The following is a 20,955-nucleotide window of genomic DNA, read 5'->3' as shown; positions in this document are numbered from 1 at the left end:
GAAAATGCCATGATTTATATGTATTCTTTATTTATAGCTATATGTCAGGAAAGCCATTTTGCACACAAAAATTGGTTCCTACTATAAAATACAACACATGACTGGCCTAGGTCATTCTTAATAAGCAATGTGGCTGATATTACATCATTGTGTCATATTGATTAAAGAAAAAGGAAATAATTAAGCAAAGGACTACAGTATGAAACTTATTGCTGCTACTAATATTCTTATATTTTTCCCTACTACTAGTTCAGATAATCACTTGACCTAAAAAAAAAATGGAACAAAATATTTGAAGAGTCCAGAGACAGTTCCAATTAGCTTGAGAATTAGTAGTTTCCGAAATATCAATTGGATTTTTATCATAGTTATGCAATTTTACAATATCCCAGGAATTTAGCGTAGTTCATGAATTTTGATAAAAGGTCTAGACTTTCTCCACCATTTTCAAATAGTAACCCTTTCAAACTCATAAATTTGCTATTAGAATAAGAATACTTCAAAAGACATTAGTTTAGATAAGTAGGTTTGATAGTTGTAGTGAGTACAGCTTGCACCCATCACAGTGATTGGGTAATAATGTTGCAAGCCATTTTTGCTGATGAAATCAGATGCATACTGGGTTTAATGCAGTGGAATTGATTTCTGTTTGCTAGCCTATCATTCCCCTCAGCAGGGGAAAATCAATACAGATCAATCATCTGTGATTTTGCATGCCATTAAAGCCTGATTTAACCTCTTTTGCCCCCTCCCCTACTGTGGACCACACAGTTTGAAAGAAGATTGATTGCTTCAGATAATCTGGGCATGACCCTTCCATTCAAACATCAAGAGCAGTTCTTCCTTTCCTAATACTTTTTAATCTAATTATTAAATGCAGGTCATTCCACTTCTTGATAATTTATACTGGAGGGACGAATCATAGTGGTTATTGTTTTCCATTTTTATTTCTATTAACACTTTGTAGCTCTTGTCATTGTCCTACAAAAGCAGCTTTTAACACTTGAGATGACTTTTTATAAAAAGGTGTAATCTATACATTTTGATTTTTTTTAAAATTACATCTCTAAGCTTTAAACAGTTGATCATTCCAATGAGTACAATGCTTTAAAGGGCCAGCTACTAGACAGGCTATTTATTTTCCTCCTAAATCAAATTTGATAACAAGAAATAAAGGAGGAGATTCCATCTCCCACAGCATTTAAAATTAAGAACCATATTTGCTTCTTAATACTTAATATTTCCAACAATAAGTTAATAATATATATTTTAATCTGGGAGGTTCTTCTGGGGTTTTTTGTTATTTTGCTTCAAGACTATTTGATCTTCAGTTTTATTGCTATAATTGGAAATATACCATATATTGCACACCAGAACGACTAGACATAAGGGCAGTTTTTTCCCCCATGTCATCACGCTGCTTAACAACTAATTCCTACAACACTGTCAAAATACTTAGTAAAGCTATATTACTATGATACTCCTCATCTTTCCTATTACCTATCCTTATCTTCTTATGGCTATAACTTTGCTGCTTTGTTACAATTTATATTGGGGTTTTTTGTACTCTAATATGATTTATGTTGTTTGCTTAGCTAGTACTCTTTAACTATCACTAAGTGTTGCATCTTATGATTTATGATGAAGCATTGTATTTCACGATTTATGATGAATGTATTTTCATGTTGTATATGATCATGATTATCACTATTACTTGTATGTACACTGAGAGCTTATGCATCAGAAACAAATTCCTGTGTGTCCAACCACACTTGGCCAATAAATAATTCTAATTCTAGTATTTAATTTTGATTAGAAATATAAAATATTCCTCTTATCTATAGAGATATGGAACGTTTATTGTTAAATTGTCCTTCCATATTAAAATAAAGACATATCTTTTCTTCTTAGAAAGGTATCCTTCTTGTACGGCTACTAGATCTGGGCTTCAGAATTTCAGTAAATTACTGAACACTGAATACACAGTCTTTGCTCCCATCCAGTGGTCATCCAGATTTTTGCAGCTGTGATCTGGTAAACCTGCCTGGATTTGCACTATAATGTTAGCTTGGTTCTTATAATTTAACTGGAGACCTTATAGCCAATATACTTTATGGTCAGCAGAGTAACATGCAAGAATTAAAGGAAAAACAGAAGCATTATTCTATTCAGAATGCAAGATAATTCTGCCTACCTATCTGATCTGTTAATCTTCCTTAATAGCTTGGATAAATGCATTATTTGATTATCTCAAGTATGCTTCCAATATGGACAAATGCTACTAGTCTCAAATAAAAACCAATTATGTGGCTATTCTGACTGTCCTTTTTCTTTCACTGCTTTCGTCTTGAATTCTGGAGAGATCCTTGGTTTGATCGTAACTAGCAGAATACCTCCTGCAAGGTCTGGCAGAGGGGTGGCCTGGATCTTGGCTGGAAGAAGAAGCAGAGCCCCATCCTATACCTTCTCCAGTGGTTGCCAGGTGGAGGCTCGCAGACCATGTAACTTGACCTTTAAAAGAGTCATAGTTATTCCCACCTGAAAGCACAACAGAAGTGGAAAAACAATGAAGATCCAACTGGAAGATAATACTTAGCCATCCACTCCCACCTCCAAATAACATTCATCCTTAAGCATTGCTACTTTTGAGAGTTTTATTTTACTGTCTACATCTTTGCCTGTTCGCCAGCTCTCTATATCTCATCCCATTTAAGCAAATACTTTTTTCTTGGCCCTTGGCAATAGGTGACTGTATAGTACTGTCAGTTTCTTGGATTCCTGATCCCTGGTTGATTATATATGCTTTCAATTAGGCCCAAGCATCATTTAGGCAATTTAAAATTACTGGTAAAAGGACTACATTTTGGTACATTTTCAATCTAAATATTGTCCAGTCATTGATTAAACATCCACTATTAATGTGCATGGGATGTATTTGCGGTAAGATGATTAGGGAACTAGAGGCTAAAACATAAGGAACTGCTGCTGGAATTGGGTATGTCTAGTCTAATGGAGAGAAGGACGAGGGGTGACATGATAGCAGTGTTCCAATATCTCAGGGGCTACCACAAAGAAGAGGGAGTCAAACTATTTTCCAAAGCACCTGAAGGCAAGACAAGAAGCAGGGATGGAAACTAATCAAAGAGAGAAGCAACCTAGAACTAAGGAGGAATTTCCTGACAGATGGAACAATTAATTAGTGGAACAACCTGCCTCCGGAAGCTGTGAATGGTCCAACACTGGAAGTTTTTAAGAAGAGACTGGACAGTCATTTGTCTGAATAGGGTTTCCTGCCTGAGCAGGGGGTTGGACTACATAACCTCCAACGTCTGTTCCAACTTTATTATTATTAAGATTATGACAAGCCAGGTTCACTCATGGGCACTCTGTGTAAATCAGAGCAGTGCCTGGATCGAAGTCATCTGAGAGGGGGCTCTGTAAAGACCAAATTGGTAAACTGATAAAGTTTATATCACTGTTTCCATGAATGCTTTGCCTCATTTGTGTCATTTTCCACTATATAGAGAGAAGCCTTTAATTCCTCTGCTGATAGTCGAAACCTATTTTAAATGCTAGCTTGTGTGACATTGTGTATATTTAATAGATTTTGAAAAATCATTGAATTCGTTAGAAACTTTTCTTATTTTGGCACAAACCTTAGAAATATCAACAATTAATTTGTCTTCTGCATTTTATTTACTTGCTAGGAATAGCCATAGTTATTTATAACTTCTGTGATAATCATGAAGTAACTGAGGATCTAACATTGGAGAGATTGGTGCCAAAGAACAGCAGCCTCATCTATTCATCGTGACCATCATTTTTAACTCAGGCAGTTTTATTTACCTGGGAAAGTCTGTGAATAGGAGTCAAAAAGTCAAGATGTGTCAGTGCCTGCAGAAATTTCTGTCCATTTTTTATAAATGTGTTGCAGTGCATGTAAACAAGAGTGGGGCTTCAATCATAAGACTATGACCGCCATCTTGATTCCTATGATGAATAGATGTGCCATGACAGGCAGTTCATCTCTCAGCCTTCTGTTCCCTCAGTAATCTACTGTTGACCTCCTTAGTGAGCATTGAACGATTGGAGGAAGGATGACCATATTCTATGAGTTACCAGCATTAAACTACATATGATATCCTTACCTTGGAATTTGAATGAGTTAGAGCTTTCTTCAGTTTTGTGAGAATTTTTTTTTAAACCCACTTCTTAATTTATTATGCATAAATTTGAAATCCTTGCTTATGGCAGAAAGTAGTGATTTTTTAAAAAATGGAGATTTGGGAAGCTGAATCTCAAATGTCTATGAAAAATGTTACAAACAGAGTTCATTCAATACAGGTAATTCATACTTCCTATTTTTCGTGGAATGAGATGTCCAAGGCTCCAGAAGTAACTCTTACTTCCCCATGGAGTAATAAGTACATTAAAAGTGTGGGGAGAGGTAGCATGAATCCTTCCATTTGGTTTATTTCTCATAATGTCTGAAACATGCCATCTCTGTCCAACACAGTGAAACTATTTCTTATTTGCTTTTAGCAAATTAGTTCCACATGTATGTGCTTGAAATGTTAGGCATAAGTGCTTTCTCCAAGATTTCTCCAAGTATAAGACTTATACTTATTTATAACAGGGATATATAAGAACCCTGTTGGCACAATGGTTAGAATGCAATATTGCAGGCTAACTCTGCCCAGAGCCAGGATTTCAGCGGCAGTGGTGTGTCTTATCCGGGATGATAACAAGGATTCTTATAGGGATGAGGTGAAGATTTTGGTGGACTGGTGCAATAAAAATAACTTGGTTTTGAATGTTAATAAAACAAAGGAGATCACTGTTGATTTTAGAAAGAACCGGCATAGTCATATTCCACTTTGTATCAAGGCTGCAACTGTGGAGGTGATCAATAGTGTTGAGCACCTAGGGGTGCAGATAACTAACAATCTGACTTGGTCTCTTCATACGTCATCTTTAGTGAATGTGCAAACCAGAATTTGCATTTCCTGCATCAGATGAGAGAATATTTTTCTCCTTCTGTCCTGGCCACTTTTTACAGAGGCAACATTGAGAGTATTTTAACAAACTACATCAGTGTTTGGTTTAGTGGTAGCAGTGCCTTAGAAGGTCCATACAGAGAGTGATAAGGACAGCTGAGAAGATTATAGGAAACTCACTTCATGTTATTTAGTATACTGCTTATAAGTGCTATGTGCTTAGAGATCACAGCATTGTTAGAGACCCCACACACCCACTTCACAGTCGGTTTCTGTTGCTCCCCTCTGGGAGGAGAATTCAAAGTATTTATAGCAGAACTACTAGATTCTGTAACAGCTTTGTTCCTTATGCCATCCATCTTGTAAATTCGCAGGATTCTTTTTTTCCCACCATGTATATGTATACATTTGAATTAGACTGTGATGTTTGTGTCATATATGCATGTGTATGTGGCTGTATGCATAATGGTATTTTTTGTTTGAGTTGAATGCAACACAATTTCATTTTAATGTATGCTGATTACTGTACATTTAAAGTGACAATAAAGTTTCTATTCTATTCTGTTCTGAGTTTGGTATAATGAGGACCCCCTCCCCATATTGTTGGGGACAATATGCTGACATTTTTAAACTGCTCAGAGAGTGCTGTAAAGCACTATGGAGTAATATATAAGTCTAAGTGCTATTGCTATTTATGTACTCTTTTTCTCTTAAAACCATATTCGAAGATACATTTTTGTACAGATTTTCATGGGGAATAGAATGTCTCAATAACTTTACAAACATAGTATTAATTTTCTTAAAGGTAACAACATATACAGTGAAAGAAATCATGCACTATCAAAATTTTAAATTGTTATATTGTTGTATCTTTATTGACAGAAACCTATTGATGTTAAATTTAATATCACACCTGGACTGATTCAAAATCTACTTTGATGATAAACAATATAGTGTAGAAATGCTTGGACAACTCTGTGTATGTATCTCTATGTCCATGTGGTACTTCTGATTTGCGATGTGAGATACTAGCTGATATCTGAAATTGCTAAGTATAACATCAGATTGAAGGAATTAAAGTAGACATTTCTATTATCTTAAAAGCTGGAAGATTCATTTATGTGTCATCATTTTCTACTCAAAAATAAGCATTGATCTCAGTGATAAGAATATATAGGATTTTAGTCCTAAATTGAAGTTCTATATATCCTTATTTGAAGGGTTTCTACTAAACAAAGAGAGCTAACAAATAATTTTATTTCAAATTCTTTACTTCATTTCCCACTTCCATTCTGCCCTACCTTTATCATGGTGCCAGTTGGTAGTATTTTCTGGGAATGTCCAATTGTTTTTAATGTTTGGATTGATGCAGTATGGTTATTGGATTGCCTTATAATGAGATTGACACTGAGCCAGCTGCTGTAACATACATGGAGTGTTTGAAGTGACAGGTTTCATTAACAACTTTTCAGGAATTAAGTTTTGATTTTGAATTCCTTTCCCTTTCCCTCTCCTCTTTTTTTTAAGTATCTGGTGTTTATCCTTGTCTATTATTACTGATGCTTCATCTCTAGTAGCAGAATGTATGTCAGTATATAATTCATGCAATGCATAGTTGAATAGGAATGAACAAGCTGAAGTGTAATCCTCACAACATGCTTCAACCTGGTCTAGAAAAAGAAATGCTCTTACTGAAAGAACAAATTTGGAGAGCAAGAAACCTTCTGGATCTGTCTTTTTGTGTGAATATTCAATTGGCAAATAATGACAATGAACTCCATTATTAGTGTTAAATGATTTAGCAGTTCCAAATTTTGCTTCTATCCACAAGTTAGAATAGATAACTCTGTTTTTTTTTTTTTCTGTGATGTTGGGTACGAAAAACTGATTTTGACTTCTTAAGCTATTAAAATATAGGACCATGTTAATTTAGAGGCCATTTATTTCCATAGAAACCTCCCTTTGCTTTAAAATAGGTCTTGGTGTGGGATACTCAGCAGTCAGAGAAAATGTATGAGTGTATTTTTTGTACTTTTTAAGACAAAGCATCACCAAGGGGAAACTTTAATATAATTAAATAGAAAAGGCAAGTAATTAAATTATGAATACATGGATATATACAATAATAGTGGTGAAGATTATAAAATAAAAATAAGCATCTAGTTAGTAAATCCTCCCACAATAGATCCAAATAGATGTTGGATGTTCAGGAGATCTTAATTTATTTGTCCAAAGCTCAGCAAGTGTTCAGAGTTAGGACATTGCTGAATGAAGATACTTATAGTTGCAGCTATTTCAGCATCCCTCAGTCCTAAGATCACAATTTTGGCGCTTGATAGTCGCCTTGCAGTATCCTGCAGTCAATCAATCAGAATAGAGCTGAAAGGGACCTTGGAGGTCTTCTAGTCAGGCAGATAAGTAGCTGTCCAGTCTCTTCTTAAAAACCTCCAGTTATGAAGCAACCTCTGAAGGCAAAAGCTGTTCCACTGGTTAATTGTCATCACTGTTAGGTAGTTTCTCCTTAATACCAGTTTGCTTCTCTCCTTCATTAGTTTCCATCCATTGTTTCTTGTCCTGCCTACAGGTGCTTTGGTAAATAAGTTGACCCCCCTCCTTTTTGTGGGAGCCCCTCAAATACTAGAATAATGCTTTCATTTAACACCCCCCCCCCCAGTCCTTCTTTTCTCTAGACTGGCCATACCCAGTTCCTGCAGCCGTTCTTCATGTTTTAGTATCCAGGCCTTTAATCATCTTAGTTGCTCCTCTTTGCACTTTTTCCAAAGTCTCAACATCTTTTTTGTAATGTAATGACCAAAACTGGACACATCCATGTGATCACTGTTTGTGACCTTCACTTCTTGCTTCCAACAAACAGTGTCAGTGGGGAAGTGAGCAGAAAGGTAGCAAATGGCAATTACCTGGCATCATACCAAATGAACACGTAGGATTCATCAAACAACTGGAACTACCACTGCAAATCTGTACAGTCACATGATGTCATGCTTTATAATCATGTCACTTAGCAATGGAGTTCCTAATCCCAATCACCATAATTAATGAAGCACAATCTGTAATTTAAAAAGAATGACAATAATACATACAGGGGGGAAATATTAAAAGGAAATCGCATTCATAGGAAAAGAAAAATCAAATTATGAAGAATATTGCAGTCTTTGTAAACTAACTTTTATAGTTTTAGAGTCCAATGCATGTTTCTCTAGAACAGTGGTTCTCAACCTGTGGGTCGGGACCCCATTTGGGGTCTAACGACCATTTCACGGGAGTCGCCAAACAATGCAGTCTGCCATTTTTTCCCCCTTTTCCTTAGCTGTGCTATTCCCTTTTATTCTATTGGCTTTTGAAAGCCAATAGAATAGACTCTCTTGAATAGAGTCTAATTCTATTGGCTTTCAAAAGCCAATAGGAATTGTCCAGGCTGTCTCTGCCCTGCTGAGCCCGCCAAAAGTCCCATTCTGCAAACGGTGCTGCACCAGTTGAGTAGTCCTCAACTTATGACCGGTTGGGGTTCGTGGCATTAAAAAGGTTGAGAACCACTGCTCTAGAACAATGTTCAGCAAAGTTACACTCTGAAAAATTTGCACAACTCACATTTTTTTTTCAACATTTAGTTATTTTCCTTTCTGTTTAGGATTTGAGAGATCTTTACAAACTCAGTCCCTAAGTTTACTGTTTGTGCAGCTGCTTTGAAAAGGTTGGTTTGGTGTGAAAAAAAAAATTCTGCAAAAGGAGTTGATCACTTCTTGCCAACCCACCACATGTTTTGCATAATAAAAATAAAAGACTTAGACTTCTGCAATTGTGGTAACTGATTATGTCAACCAGAATGAGAAAGGCACTTCTTCCCTTTGCATTCTTTCAAGTCACTCTTGAAAAAAATTCAGGGAGGGACTGAGGGACAGAAATATTATCAAAAGCACCCTACAGTTTAAATTCAGGCTTTTTTTTTTCTTTTTGCAGCTAACAAAAAATTATATTTCCCCCCTGGAGTGAAGACGTTCCTGAGAATTCAGTATTGTCCCACCCACTTGCTGTCCAACAGGTCATTCTGTGGGTGGAACACATTAACAATTATGTTTTAAAATAATGCTGAGCTTTATGACTATATTTAGGTCCCGTCCCCCCCCCCCCGAATTCTAACCTATTGCTCAAAGAAATCAAATCCAGTCTTCAGAATACTTAGCCTGAGAGCAATAAGGAACATAAATGCATTTCAGAAAGGAGAAAACTACAGAGTCATATCATCTGCCACTTGGAAAATGAAGGGTCACCATGGAAACTGTTTTTGTGGAATTGCTTTTATTGAAGGGAGGCACCCAAGATACAGGAAAGCAAGTAAAAGGCAAGATTTCTTATCCGTCCTCCTGCTGTTTCTACCAATATGCTGCTGGAGTCCTTTGAATGAAGTTAGTAATTGTACATCATTCAAATGTTGATTGCGTACAAATCCAAATTAATATTATAGCGTACTAGCTTTTAAATGAGGTTGCTTGAAGTAGCAGGCAACAAGCAGGTTCAGATTATAATGTTCAAGAATGTCAAAAGCAAATCTGAAAAGCAGCAATATCTCAGTAAGAGCTGACATGGATTTTAATCACATGTAACCCATCATTTGGAAGAAATGAGAGCATCGTCCAAGCTAACCAAGGAAGGAAGTCAATGAACAACCAAGAATTTCCCATCCAAAGTGGTACTTTGATCTCATCCTTTCATTTTTTTTAGCAATATAGCAAGAAAAAATATGGATTAAAAAGAATACGATTAGCCAAATTGGTGTCTTCCCTTCTTTCTGTTTGTGCAGTGATAGAACACATCCCTACACACATACGTGGTCTCTTGGTTTCTAACCTGAGGCCTTTAACCACTATACCAAACTGGCTGTCTAAACTCCCTTAGTGTAAGATATTTTTCTTAAGTGGAATTTGCTTTTCTATAATTTAAAATTCTATTCCATGTCAGTGTCAATTTAGACCTCCTGATTTCAGACTAACTCTGGGTGGCTCACAATAAAACAAGGTAAACTTTTAAAAACAACAACAGAAAATCAGAAAAAGAAAGCAAGACTACTATCACATTAGTTTGAGTTACTTCTGAAGCTCTTCTACATTGTACATTGATGTCAATTAGCAAATGCTTACAAAATTGTCAGATTTGTCACCGTTATGTTGGCCATTAAGTCCCAGAGCAATTACATGAAATACACTTTGTGAAATGAGACTGAATTTTTACAGTTTATGTGGGTTGTTTACAGTTTATGTACTGACTTACATCCAGATAGTCAGTATATATTTGATTTCCCATAAAATATGAGTTCTCCAATACTTGTTTCTCCAATCCTGTGAAAGTAGATAATCCATTTTATAGAACTTGATGTTGTTTTTTCCATTTGTATCCTGGGGCTAATGTTCATGTTTCAATTAAATTCTGATTGGCTGGCTGTATGGTAATAATGATGCTTTCACAAATACTGTCTAAATGGGCTGCATGTGCCATGGCTGTATTTAAACAGCTGTGTAGCTGATTTCAATGAAGTTAATTTTAAACTATTGCAAATTAAACTAGAGAATAAGCTATTCCAGTAATCTTTTTGATGTAGAGTTAAGTGACTAAAATATACCAATTTCATTTTCTTTAACTTTGAATGAACAAAAAACCTTAAAAATAATGGCGATCCAGAATACACTTTTATTTGGTGAGATTAGGGCAGTATATCTCAGCCTTGGTAACTTTAACATGTATGAACTTTAACTCACAGAATTTCCCAGCCAGCATGTTGAATGCTGGCGGGAGAATTCTGAAAACTGAAGCCCACACTTCTCAGAGTTGGCAAAATTGAGAACACTGAGTTAGAACAACATGGAGAAAATGTAAAAAAAACAACAACCTATAGTTAGGAAAGAAGCAGCATAGAGCTCACTATTCATTTGTCTTATAGACAGCAGAGAGTGGGAGAGTGGATATAAAAAGGACAGGCTTTATATAGACAAAATGGATGGAGCCATGGATCAGAGAGTGTGTAACTTAGGCATAACCAAGCTGTAACTTGCAAGGAAATGCATCACCATGTATGAAGACAGAAATCTGTAACATACCATCTCCCTGAGAAATTTTCCATTTTCTACTTGTCCGTATTTTTGAAAGCAGAAGTAAACATCCAAGACACAAATTGGCCACTATGTGATTTTCTTCCTTGTAGTGTCACATTTATATATATGAAATACCTTCATAGTGCTGAGCATCATTTTCCCCAATTCCTGGTCTATAAATCAGCATTGGAATCAAACCCAATGCGATGATTCCATTTCACACATTGTGCTAAATAAATATGAAGTGGCAGGGAATCCATATCTGTGGTAAGATACTATATTAATAGAGACAATATTTTGGAAAAAGATAAACGGGATCAGTAATTTTCAGTATTTTAATTATAGCCCCTTTCTGTAAGGTCCATTTCTTAACAAATGCACAATTATGAAAATTTAAATATCTTTAGCAGTAAAGGTTATTTTTAAGTAGAGTTTGAAATGCATTTTGATTATGCAGCAACATTACTAACATACAGCAGTCACCACTTCCTTTAAACAAAGGCCTTATGCCTTTGAACATGACAAGGTTGTGTAGTGTTGTCTCTTCTATATTTGGAGAATTAGCAAGATTCTGGGGGAAAAGCTCCATGTGCTGCATATAAGAATCGGCATTGCAAAGGTTTTTACACTAGCATTATGGAAATAGCCCTCTGATGATAAGGCAGCACAAGCTACCAGCTGGGAAGAAAAATACTTGCTTGGGAAATTAGAATGAAATACAATGGCTGAACTGAAAAATCACCTTGTAAAACAATTTTTTTGTGACCATAGGAAGTGGTACTGTATTAAATAGCATCTTATTGTTTTGCTTATTGGTATTCTTTTCTGAATTAAGATATAACTCTGGCAAGAATAATTAAATGCATACTTACTTACATTTTATATATGTGTGTGTGTATATACATATTTACATACAGACACACACACACACACAAACACAAACATATCTGTGTTTTTATTTTGGTTTTTGTATTTTATGGATTTTAGTTGTTTTATTGTAAGCCAGCTAGAGTAAATGTGAGATGAGCAACTGTATTTATCAAGTACGTAAGTGTGCAAACAAGCACATATTATGATGATTGTTGGATTGCAGTTAATGTTGAGAACCAGTATTCTTTCCAAGCCTATAATGACTCCTATAGTATGAATAGCTGCAGTTATCTGAGTTTGGATGGAAGGGATTGTGTTAGTTCAATCAAATCCAAAATCAAACCTTTCTGTTTTCTTCTTTTTTGCAGCAATCTTAGGCAGAAAAGAAGAGGGATTCATGTACAACCAAGGCTGTGCTATTCACACAGATCATAGTTTAGTCTTACCTCCAAAACAGCCCATGACTTCAAACGCACAAAAAATGCACACATTCTGGTTCCTTCTGGCATCCAAAGGTTATGCATATCTCATTTCAAGATTATGATTGCATTTCTAAGTCTTTTTATTAGGCATGACTATAGAAAGTTACAGTACTCCGATATTTATGCTTCTCTTAGCTGCAGCACTACTGAAAACGTCTAAAAAAACTGGAAAAGTTTATGTAAATACTGGATTTAAAACAAGTAACACCATTGGATCTAGTCTTCTCACAGTGAAGACGGATGCCAAAGGTTCAGAATGTGTGAAAGCTTCGTTGTTGTTTTTTAAAGAAAATGTAGTTAGCAGTATTCCTACCTCTGAAGCCTTCTCTGTCCTTTCTCAGTCATGCTTCGCGTTTGCTGAAATCTGCACTCGAATGTAATCACTGAAGGCAGAGAGGGAGTAATTGCAGTAAAATTAACCTCTGACTTTTTTCCCCCTAACAATAGCTCTGATAAAACTACTCATCAGCAGGTTTCCTGCTTACCTTGACGCAGTGCAAACCCTTTCCCATGCTGCTTTTTAAAAACACATTATTTGTAATTTCTCTGCATCAGAGTCTTTGTTTTTCTTTTAGTTGTATAATATATTGCATTATATTTTAAGTTGCAAAGATGAGTCAGTACTAAATAATAATAAGAATAGAATAGAATAGAATAGAATAGAATAGAATAGAATAGAATAGAATAGAATAGAATAGAATAGAATAGAATAGAATAGAGCTGGAAGGGACCTTGGAGGTCTTCTAGTCCAGCCCCCTGCTCAAGCAGGAGAACCTATACCATCTCAGACAGGTGATTGTCTAGTCTCTTCTTTAAAATCTCCAGTAGTGGAGCGTCCACGATTTCTGGAGGCAAGTCACTGTTGATTGTCCTCACTGTCAGGAAGTTTCTCCTTAATACCAGGTTGCTTCTCTCTTTGATCAGTTTCCAACCATTGTTTCTTGTCCCTCTTCCTTATGGCAGCTCCCCCCCCCCCCAGATACTGGAATACTGCTATCATGTCTCCCTATTTCTTCTTTTCTTTAGACTAGCCAAACCCAAGTCCTGCAGCCATTCCTCATATGTTTTAGTCTCCAGGCCTTTGATCATCTTAGTTGCTCTTCTCTGAATTTTTTCCAAACTCTCAACAACTTTTTTGTGATATGGTGACCCAAAATTGGCTGCAGTATTCCAGGTGTGGTCTTACTAGGGTTTTATAAAGCGGTACTAATATTTCGTGTGATCTTGATTCTATGCCTCTGATTGTATTAGCTTTTTTGGTTGCTGCTGCACACAGCTGGCTCATAGTCAAGTGATTGTCCACTAGGACTCCAAGGTCCATCTCACAGTTACTGTTTTTAAACCAGGTCTCGCCCAATCTGTATTTATACCTTTGGTTTTTCCTGTAAGATTTTGCTTTTCTCCACATTGGAACTCATTTTGTTGGATAGGGCCCATTGTTCAAGTTTGTCTAGATCTTTTTGGATCCTGAGTTTGTCTTCTGGGGTGTTGGCTACTCCTGTCAGTTTGGTGTCATCTGCAAATTTGATGAGCTCCCCTTCAATTCCCTCATCTAAGTCATTTATGAAGGTATTGAAGAGTACTGGGCCTAAGATGGATCTTGTGGTACCCCACTGCTTACTTCTCTCCATGTGGATTTCTAGAACCTATGACCTAGGAACTGATTTGAGGACTGGGCAATGTGGCAAAAGAGGGACTACTTTGTGTAGTGGTGAACCTGCTGGATTAGAAACTAGGAGAGTGAGTTTTAGTCCCACTTTAGGCATGAAACCCAGTTCTTTGACTTTGGGCCAATCACTCTCTTTCAGCTCAGCCAACTTCACCAGGTTGTTGCTGTGTGGGAAAATAGGAAACAGAAGTATTAGGTATGAGTTGTCCAAAAACATAATTTTAAAAAATCAGCATTAGCATCATTGAACTGTTAATACTGTATAAGAAAATATGGAGTGCATGGATTTGGGGAAACTTTAAATACAAGATAACCCATGAGACTTAATTTCTGAATGAGTGTGTTTGTAATTGTGCTACTTCTTTACTATTTGAAGATTGGGCAGCTAGATGGCTTATATGAACTTCAGTAATAATTCAAAAACTGGAAAATCCTCTTTGTTTGGCCTTTCTTTTCCATCTAAAGGATTTTTTTTCCTTTGTTTCATCAAGTTCCATTCTCTTCTCAGTTCTGGACTTTTTCCCAGGACTGATGCTTTCTTGTCTATCCTTCATTAAGATTGGGGACATTAATGCATTAGGAATTGAGAGAAGGACAAATAGGGAAGGCAAACGTGCACTCCTTTTAGTCCTTCAAGTGATTTATTTTGCGAAATCAGAGTGTCCCTAATGAGGCCAACTCTTCTTTTGACCTATGATGTTCTTCCCACTGGAAAATGATAGACCTACCCAGAGGCTACTCCAGAGAGAGGAGAGATTATTTGTTCACTGTTGCAATAAAAAAGTAATGTGCTCCTGTCCATATTGTGCCATTAATATAGAATTTAATTTGAAACATTGCATGTCTATACTGTATACGTCCTGTGTGTGGTTATGAATAGGTCAGTTATGCAGGATAGTGCATCTTTTGAAAGCCGATTCTATTGGAGTGGATCCAACTGATGGAAAACAGTGGGAAAAGAAAGAAGGGTTTAATATTACAAAGTTTCTAGTTACCTGTTGCTATTTCCTGATGCTCTAAATGAGAAGAGTCACGAAATATCTCGTATTGTTTCATGGATTTGAGGCAGGGAATAGGATATGTGCTGGAAGAGTTACTGAATCTTACTAGTCAATTTGTAGTAGAAACAAATTAATCTATTATTATGAGAGATGCTGACCCTTTCTGTGGAATCACATTTCTGTCAATTGCAATTCAAGAGCTAGAAAAGATAATTTGGCTTCCACTTGCCAATCAAAACTGTAAGTCTCCTATGTCAGGGATCCCCATCATGTGGGCCGCAAGGGGGTTGCAACCAGGCCATGGACACAGCTGGTGAGCACGTGTGTATGCACGCACATCCCCACTTGCTTGAGCATTGGGCAAGCATGCTCCATTTGTGTGAGCGGCAGGCGTGCATGCATGCCACATGTAAAATAGAGCTGCATGCATGCATGTGCGCTTGCCGGCTGCTCACACAGAACTTTTCCTTCTTTTCTCTCCCCCCCCCCCCCGCCAGTCTGCAAAGCCAGAAACGTTGGGGAACTCTGTCCTATGTGACATAATTATACAAGTCTCTGGTGCTGTTTTAGATCCTGAGTTGTTCCAGTAATTATTAGTTAAGGTGAGAAAGATTCACAACTCATCCTCTTAAACCTATGCATCTTAAAACAAACAAAATGATTATTCCAAGATGGCATGTTTCTTTCTAACACTAGAAATATATACTGCCTTGATTTTTTTTTCTTTTTTAAGTGAAGAACAGTTAATAAGCTGTTGGCCAATCAGTGTCTTCCTCCAATCAGTTATTTGGCCTTTGCCAAGGCCATAGGCCTTGTGCCATCAGCACAAGCGGGGAAAGGTGTGTGTGTGTGTGTGTGTGTGTGTGTGTGTGTGTGTGTGTGTGTGTGTGTGTCATACTGAAAGTGTTTGAATGGAGTTTAAAGCCACAATACAGGTAGTCCTCAACTTAGGACCATGATTGAGGTCAAAATGTATGTTGCTAAGTGAGACATTTGTTAAGTGAGTTTTGCCCCATTTTATGACCATTCATGCCACAGTTGTTAAGTGAATCATTGCAGTTGTTAAGTTAGTGATGTAGTTGTTAAAGTGAACCTGGCTTCCCCATTGACTTCGCTTGTCAGAAGGTCACAAAAGGTGATCACATGACCCCCAGGACACTGCAACCGTTATAAATATGAGTCAGCTGATATGTGTCTGAGTTTTGATCACGTGACCATGGGGATGCTGCAAGGGTCATAAGTGTGAAAAATGGTCATACGTCACTTTTTTCAGTGTCATATCTTTGAAGAGTCACTAAATGAACTGTTATAAGTCGAAGGACTAGCTGAATTCTTCAGTAATAATGTTTATGAATCCCTTTAACAAGATTCAAGTGTAATTGGAAATCTAAGTGCTCCATAAAAATTATACCAGGGAGGCAAAGGCTTAGCAAGCATTCTACCTCTTAACTGTATAGGCAGTGATGTTCTGGGATGCCAGTGCAAAGCTGGTCTGCAGTTAACTTAAATTGCCTTTGTCTCTTTCTTTTTAGCTGACATTATCTCGACAGTAGAATTCAACCACACAGGAGAATTACTAGCGACAGGGGACAAGGGGGGTCGTGTTGTAATATTTCAACGTGAGCAGGAGGTAAGTGCTGGTGAATTCAAAAATGCCCATTTTTATCCTTTTAAAAGAAGTTTCCTGCTGTTTCCTAATCTTTGTGTGTCACTCTTTACCCTGCTTCTATGCAGCACACAGAAAATTGCAAAAAAAAAAAAAAAAAAAAAAAAAAGGGCCATTAAGATCAATTGGGCAGCTTCTTTCTTAAAGAACACCATACAAATGTTGGATTTTCTTGAATCCTTTTGCATCTTGGAACAATGATTGCTGGCAGAGGATTTCATTCTGCTGCTGAAACTCATAAATACAAGGAGAATTTAGTTGTAATGCTTTTAAAGTCTGGTTTGTTTTTAATTAGCAGGATCCCTACTCTTCCTAAACTGGTGTAACATAAAGATATACCAAGCTTTGTTATAGTGTCTATTGATGGGTTGCATTGTGCTCCTGAATGATGCTCTGGATCTATGCAAACATATAAGAAAAACTAAATATACACATAAAATAAAGCAGATTTTAATAACCTTTTTCCATATTAGTAAATATTATATTTTGATTGGTGTAGTGGTTAAGGTGCTAGACTAAAAATGAGAAACTGTGAGTTTTAGTTCTACCTTAAGTACTGCTCTGCAGATACAAACCAGATTTCTCATTTCAGTATAGCCAGATAGTATCATTCAGAAGTTCTTCAATACCATGTTCTTACTCCTTTGAAAAAAAAAAAAGTCAGATATGAGTCATTTGGTTCACTTTACTGCTATATTTCTATTACTCTGTTATTTATTTAAGCCTTTAACATATATAAAGTGCAAAGTAAGAAAGAACGGCTACAGAGTAAAAACATTATGGAAAGTTTTTAGTGACATTATCTTCCATTCCCCTCCATTTATTGCCCAATACTAGCCTAAATATAGAAGGATTTTGCTAATATCTTCTTCAGTCCTTTCATTTATTATTTTTTATTGGTCCCCCCCCCCCAACACTTTTATTAGAAACTGTATTCCAGATATTTAAGTTTACGTTACTGTGTGAAATTATTTATTATATTAAATGTGTGGTTGGTTTGTAAATTAGAACTGGGTACTTTCCGTGGGAGAGAATTTTGCACACCAGTCAAGTTGGATTTGTTCATTGAAGGGAGTGATTGTTGCTTCATGCCAATTTGTCTTTAAGTTGAGTGATAGGGAGACCTTGATGCATTCTTGAATCAAAATGAAACAGAGATGCTTTTCCTGCTTCCTGTCATTGGTGAACATAGAAAGTGACACAGGAGGAGAAGGCATTGTGCAAGAAATAGCTCTGCTTTGGTACCCAAACTGCAATGTGTCACCGTAATCAGACATTTTTCCTCTCTTTTAACAATCTTCAGAGAACAAAAGAATCAATTGAAAATTTGCTAGCTCTGGCACGTCTAAGAATCTCTTTATGTTTCTTTCCCACTCCCGCAGAGCAAAAATCAGCCCCATCGCAGGGGAGAATATAATGTTTACAGCACATTCCAGAGCCATGAACCTGAGTTCGATTACCTGAAGAGCTTAGAGATAGAGGAAAAGATCAATAAAATACGATGGCTCCCACAGCAGAATGCAGCCTATTTCCTTCTCTCCACCAATGGTATGTTATAACAACAGGTACCTTTTTGCTTTCCAGCCAAAATACCCTGCTTTGATAGGTTGTGATCATTCATGCTTGTAATCTCTCTACAGGACAAGTATTTATTGCTCTATTTGATCCAGAGAGAGCAACAGAAGAGCAATTATGGTGGAGATATCCCTAATGTTGAATTTTCTCTCTTCCTGTCTGTAATATGTCTTAACATGCCCCAAGCGTATTTCTCAGATCATTTACAAAATAAAGAAAGACACAGCCTCACAACAATATCATCAGGTAGCTTCCTCAGCCTGGTATCAACGCCCCTTCTGATATGTTGAGTGTAATTCCACAATCTTGGAATCAGAGATCGCCCCAACTCTTCTGGAAAACACCAGGCCAGGGTAGTAGATGAGAACTGAGTTGGCAGGCTGAAATTTCTCAAACTGCCTGCACATAACATGGTGTTCTGCTCAGAGGGAAGAATACATGCTCTTGCTACTTAATTTGACATTTACGTCATGCCTGAAGGTGTTACTTTTGGAAGATAAAGTATTTCTTCTCCCAAGAGCAGTGGACTACAGGAGATCCTGATTTAGTTAGGGATTTTTAAGTTGTTGCAATACCAACTTCAGTTGCATGGGGCAAAGGATTCTGTGTCAGGAAGTAATGTCAGGGAGTTAAAGCATTGTCCAGTCTGAGCCCAGTCTGAAATACTAGCTCAGGAGAATATCTGTAGTTAAGAAATACAGTATTTGGGGGTAAAGAGGACTTCTCAACAGATGGTCAGGGTTTTTTTTATATTTGTACTGAGTTCCTGCCTTTATACAGCTCTGTGGTCACACATATTAATGAAACACGGGAGTATTGATGAATCAAAGGTAGTAATAGTTCTGCTCTATCCTACACCGATGAGGTCACATTTAGAACTCTGTGTCCACAATTCTGGTTACCATGCTGTAACCCTAGAAAGAGTGCAGAGAAGAGCAATGAAGATGATAAGGGGTCTAGGGGTTAAATTCTCTCAAGAACAGCAGAAGGAACTAGGTATGTTTACTTAACCATGAAGAGAAGGCTGAGAGAGATTTGATAGAAGTCTTCCAATACTTGAAGGGCTGCCAAAGGGAAGAGGGCATTAGTTTATTTTCCATAGCACCCATAGCTTGTCAGAGGAAGATCCAACCTGGAAATAAGGAGGAATTTCCTGACCATGAGAACTATTAAGCAGTGGAATAGCTTGCCTCCTGGAATTGTGGGTGCTTCAATTCTGGGAATTGAAGTCCAAACATCTTAAAAGTTGCTAATGAGGCTGAAAAACATTGTCCTAGGCTGTCCACTGCCTAACAAGATATCTTATAACTCCTATCCCAGCATCGTCTCTTCTACCTTGTTTTCTTCTAGCGTTATCTTGTGACATGTATTCATTTCATTGTCAATTTGAAAACAAGGAATCTTGTTAATTTTAATGGTCACTAAATTGCACAGATTCCTCTAAAAACTCTACATTGTCTACTGAGCATCTAATAAAAAAACTTAATAAAGTGGGTCTGATTAACAATAGAGATCTCTGTAAGATAAGACAAATAATTTTGGTTTTAAAATGTGGGCGTGGTTTTATTATAGGGTAAAATGGAAAAACACGGGTTTGCCAATAACCTGGTGAAAAAAAATCTTCAACAGCAGAAAAATGCTGATCAATTTGTTTCTAAATATGAATCTTTCCGGCTTCCCTATTCTCAGCCTTCTTGTGGTCAATTTATTACAAGGACAGTGACTGGAGACAATTTATCTTTGATAACTCTAATGCAGGGATGTCAAATTGCCGGCCCGTGGGCCAGATGCATCATAGCCAAACCGCGCTCACGCCATTGCTGGCAATGGCAAAAAAGCCGCAATACGTCACGACACATCATGTGATATTGCGAGTTTGACACCCCTGCTCTAATGTAAGAAAATCACTTGCACACTCTAATTTTGTCTTGATTCAGCTTCAAATTGTATCAGGTTTAATATACCTAATGCAGTGACTGAAAACTTAGTAAGGGTTTTTTAATCTCTTGATTGTGCTGGAAAGACCATGGCAGAAATATCTCCTATTTTGTGTATCTGTGTAGGTCTTCTTTCAGTTTTCATTTCCTAAGCATTATCTTAGATTATGTTCACATAACTGTCACTAGGATCCAGTGTTGTTATCAGGATGGATGGTGCTTTAAGATGAATGTGACTTAATTACTACAGAGGAAAGGGGTCTAATTATCTTTCATCGTCAACTTACTCTGTGTTGGAGAATTTACCCTATTGATCATTGTAATAAAATTCTTGAGAGTTATTAAACTCATTTGAGGAGAAGACTCACTGAAACACAATGAAGATTAATTATATAGCCTAATGTTCTGTTAATTGAGTTTTTAAATAGTTTTTTTTTAATTCATAGGAGAATTAGTTTGCAGTTCCAGAAAGTGTTTTCATATGCTGGGAAGACCTCCAAATAGCTGAGATGTTATTGCTATCAGTAAATGTTCTTTAATATTCTTTTCCAAAAACACAGTAGGGGAAAATTTAACTTTTATCAGGATAAGTTAATACAGTGGAATCTATGGGAGTCAGCTTTTCCTTAAGTGAAAAAACGGGGATAGGAGAAA

At 36.8% G+C, this 20,955-nt stretch overlaps 1 protein-coding gene across 6 annotated transcripts in view; it reads left to right on the top strand.

Moving 5' to 3' along the window:
• The window catches only part of PPP2R2B (protein phosphatase 2 regulatory subunit Bbeta), a 283,772-nt gene that overhangs the window by 170,248 nt on the left and 92,569 nt on the right, over window positions 1-20,955 (top strand). For all 6 annotated transcript variants that reach the window (XM_039351753.1, XM_039351762.1, XM_039351781.1 and 3 more), the window contains 2 exons: window positions 16,656-16,753; window positions 18,172-18,337. In XM_039351753.1, the coding sequence (XP_039207687.1) occupies window positions 16,656-16,753; window positions 18,172-18,337 (264 nt within the window). The remainder of the gene's footprint in view (window positions 1-16,655; window positions 16,754-18,171; window positions 18,338-20,955) is intronic.

The sequence above is a fragment of the Crotalus tigris genome, unplaced genomic scaffold (genome assembly GCF_016545835.1).
Source record: "Crotalus tigris isolate CLP2741 ecotype Arizona unplaced genomic scaffold, ASM1654583v1 scf7180000017568.12009008, whole genome shotgun sequence".
Lineage (NCBI taxonomy): Eukaryota > Metazoa > Chordata > Lepidosauria > Squamata > Viperidae > Crotalus > Crotalus tigris.
This window is presented reverse-complemented; position numbering and strand designations above follow the sequence as displayed.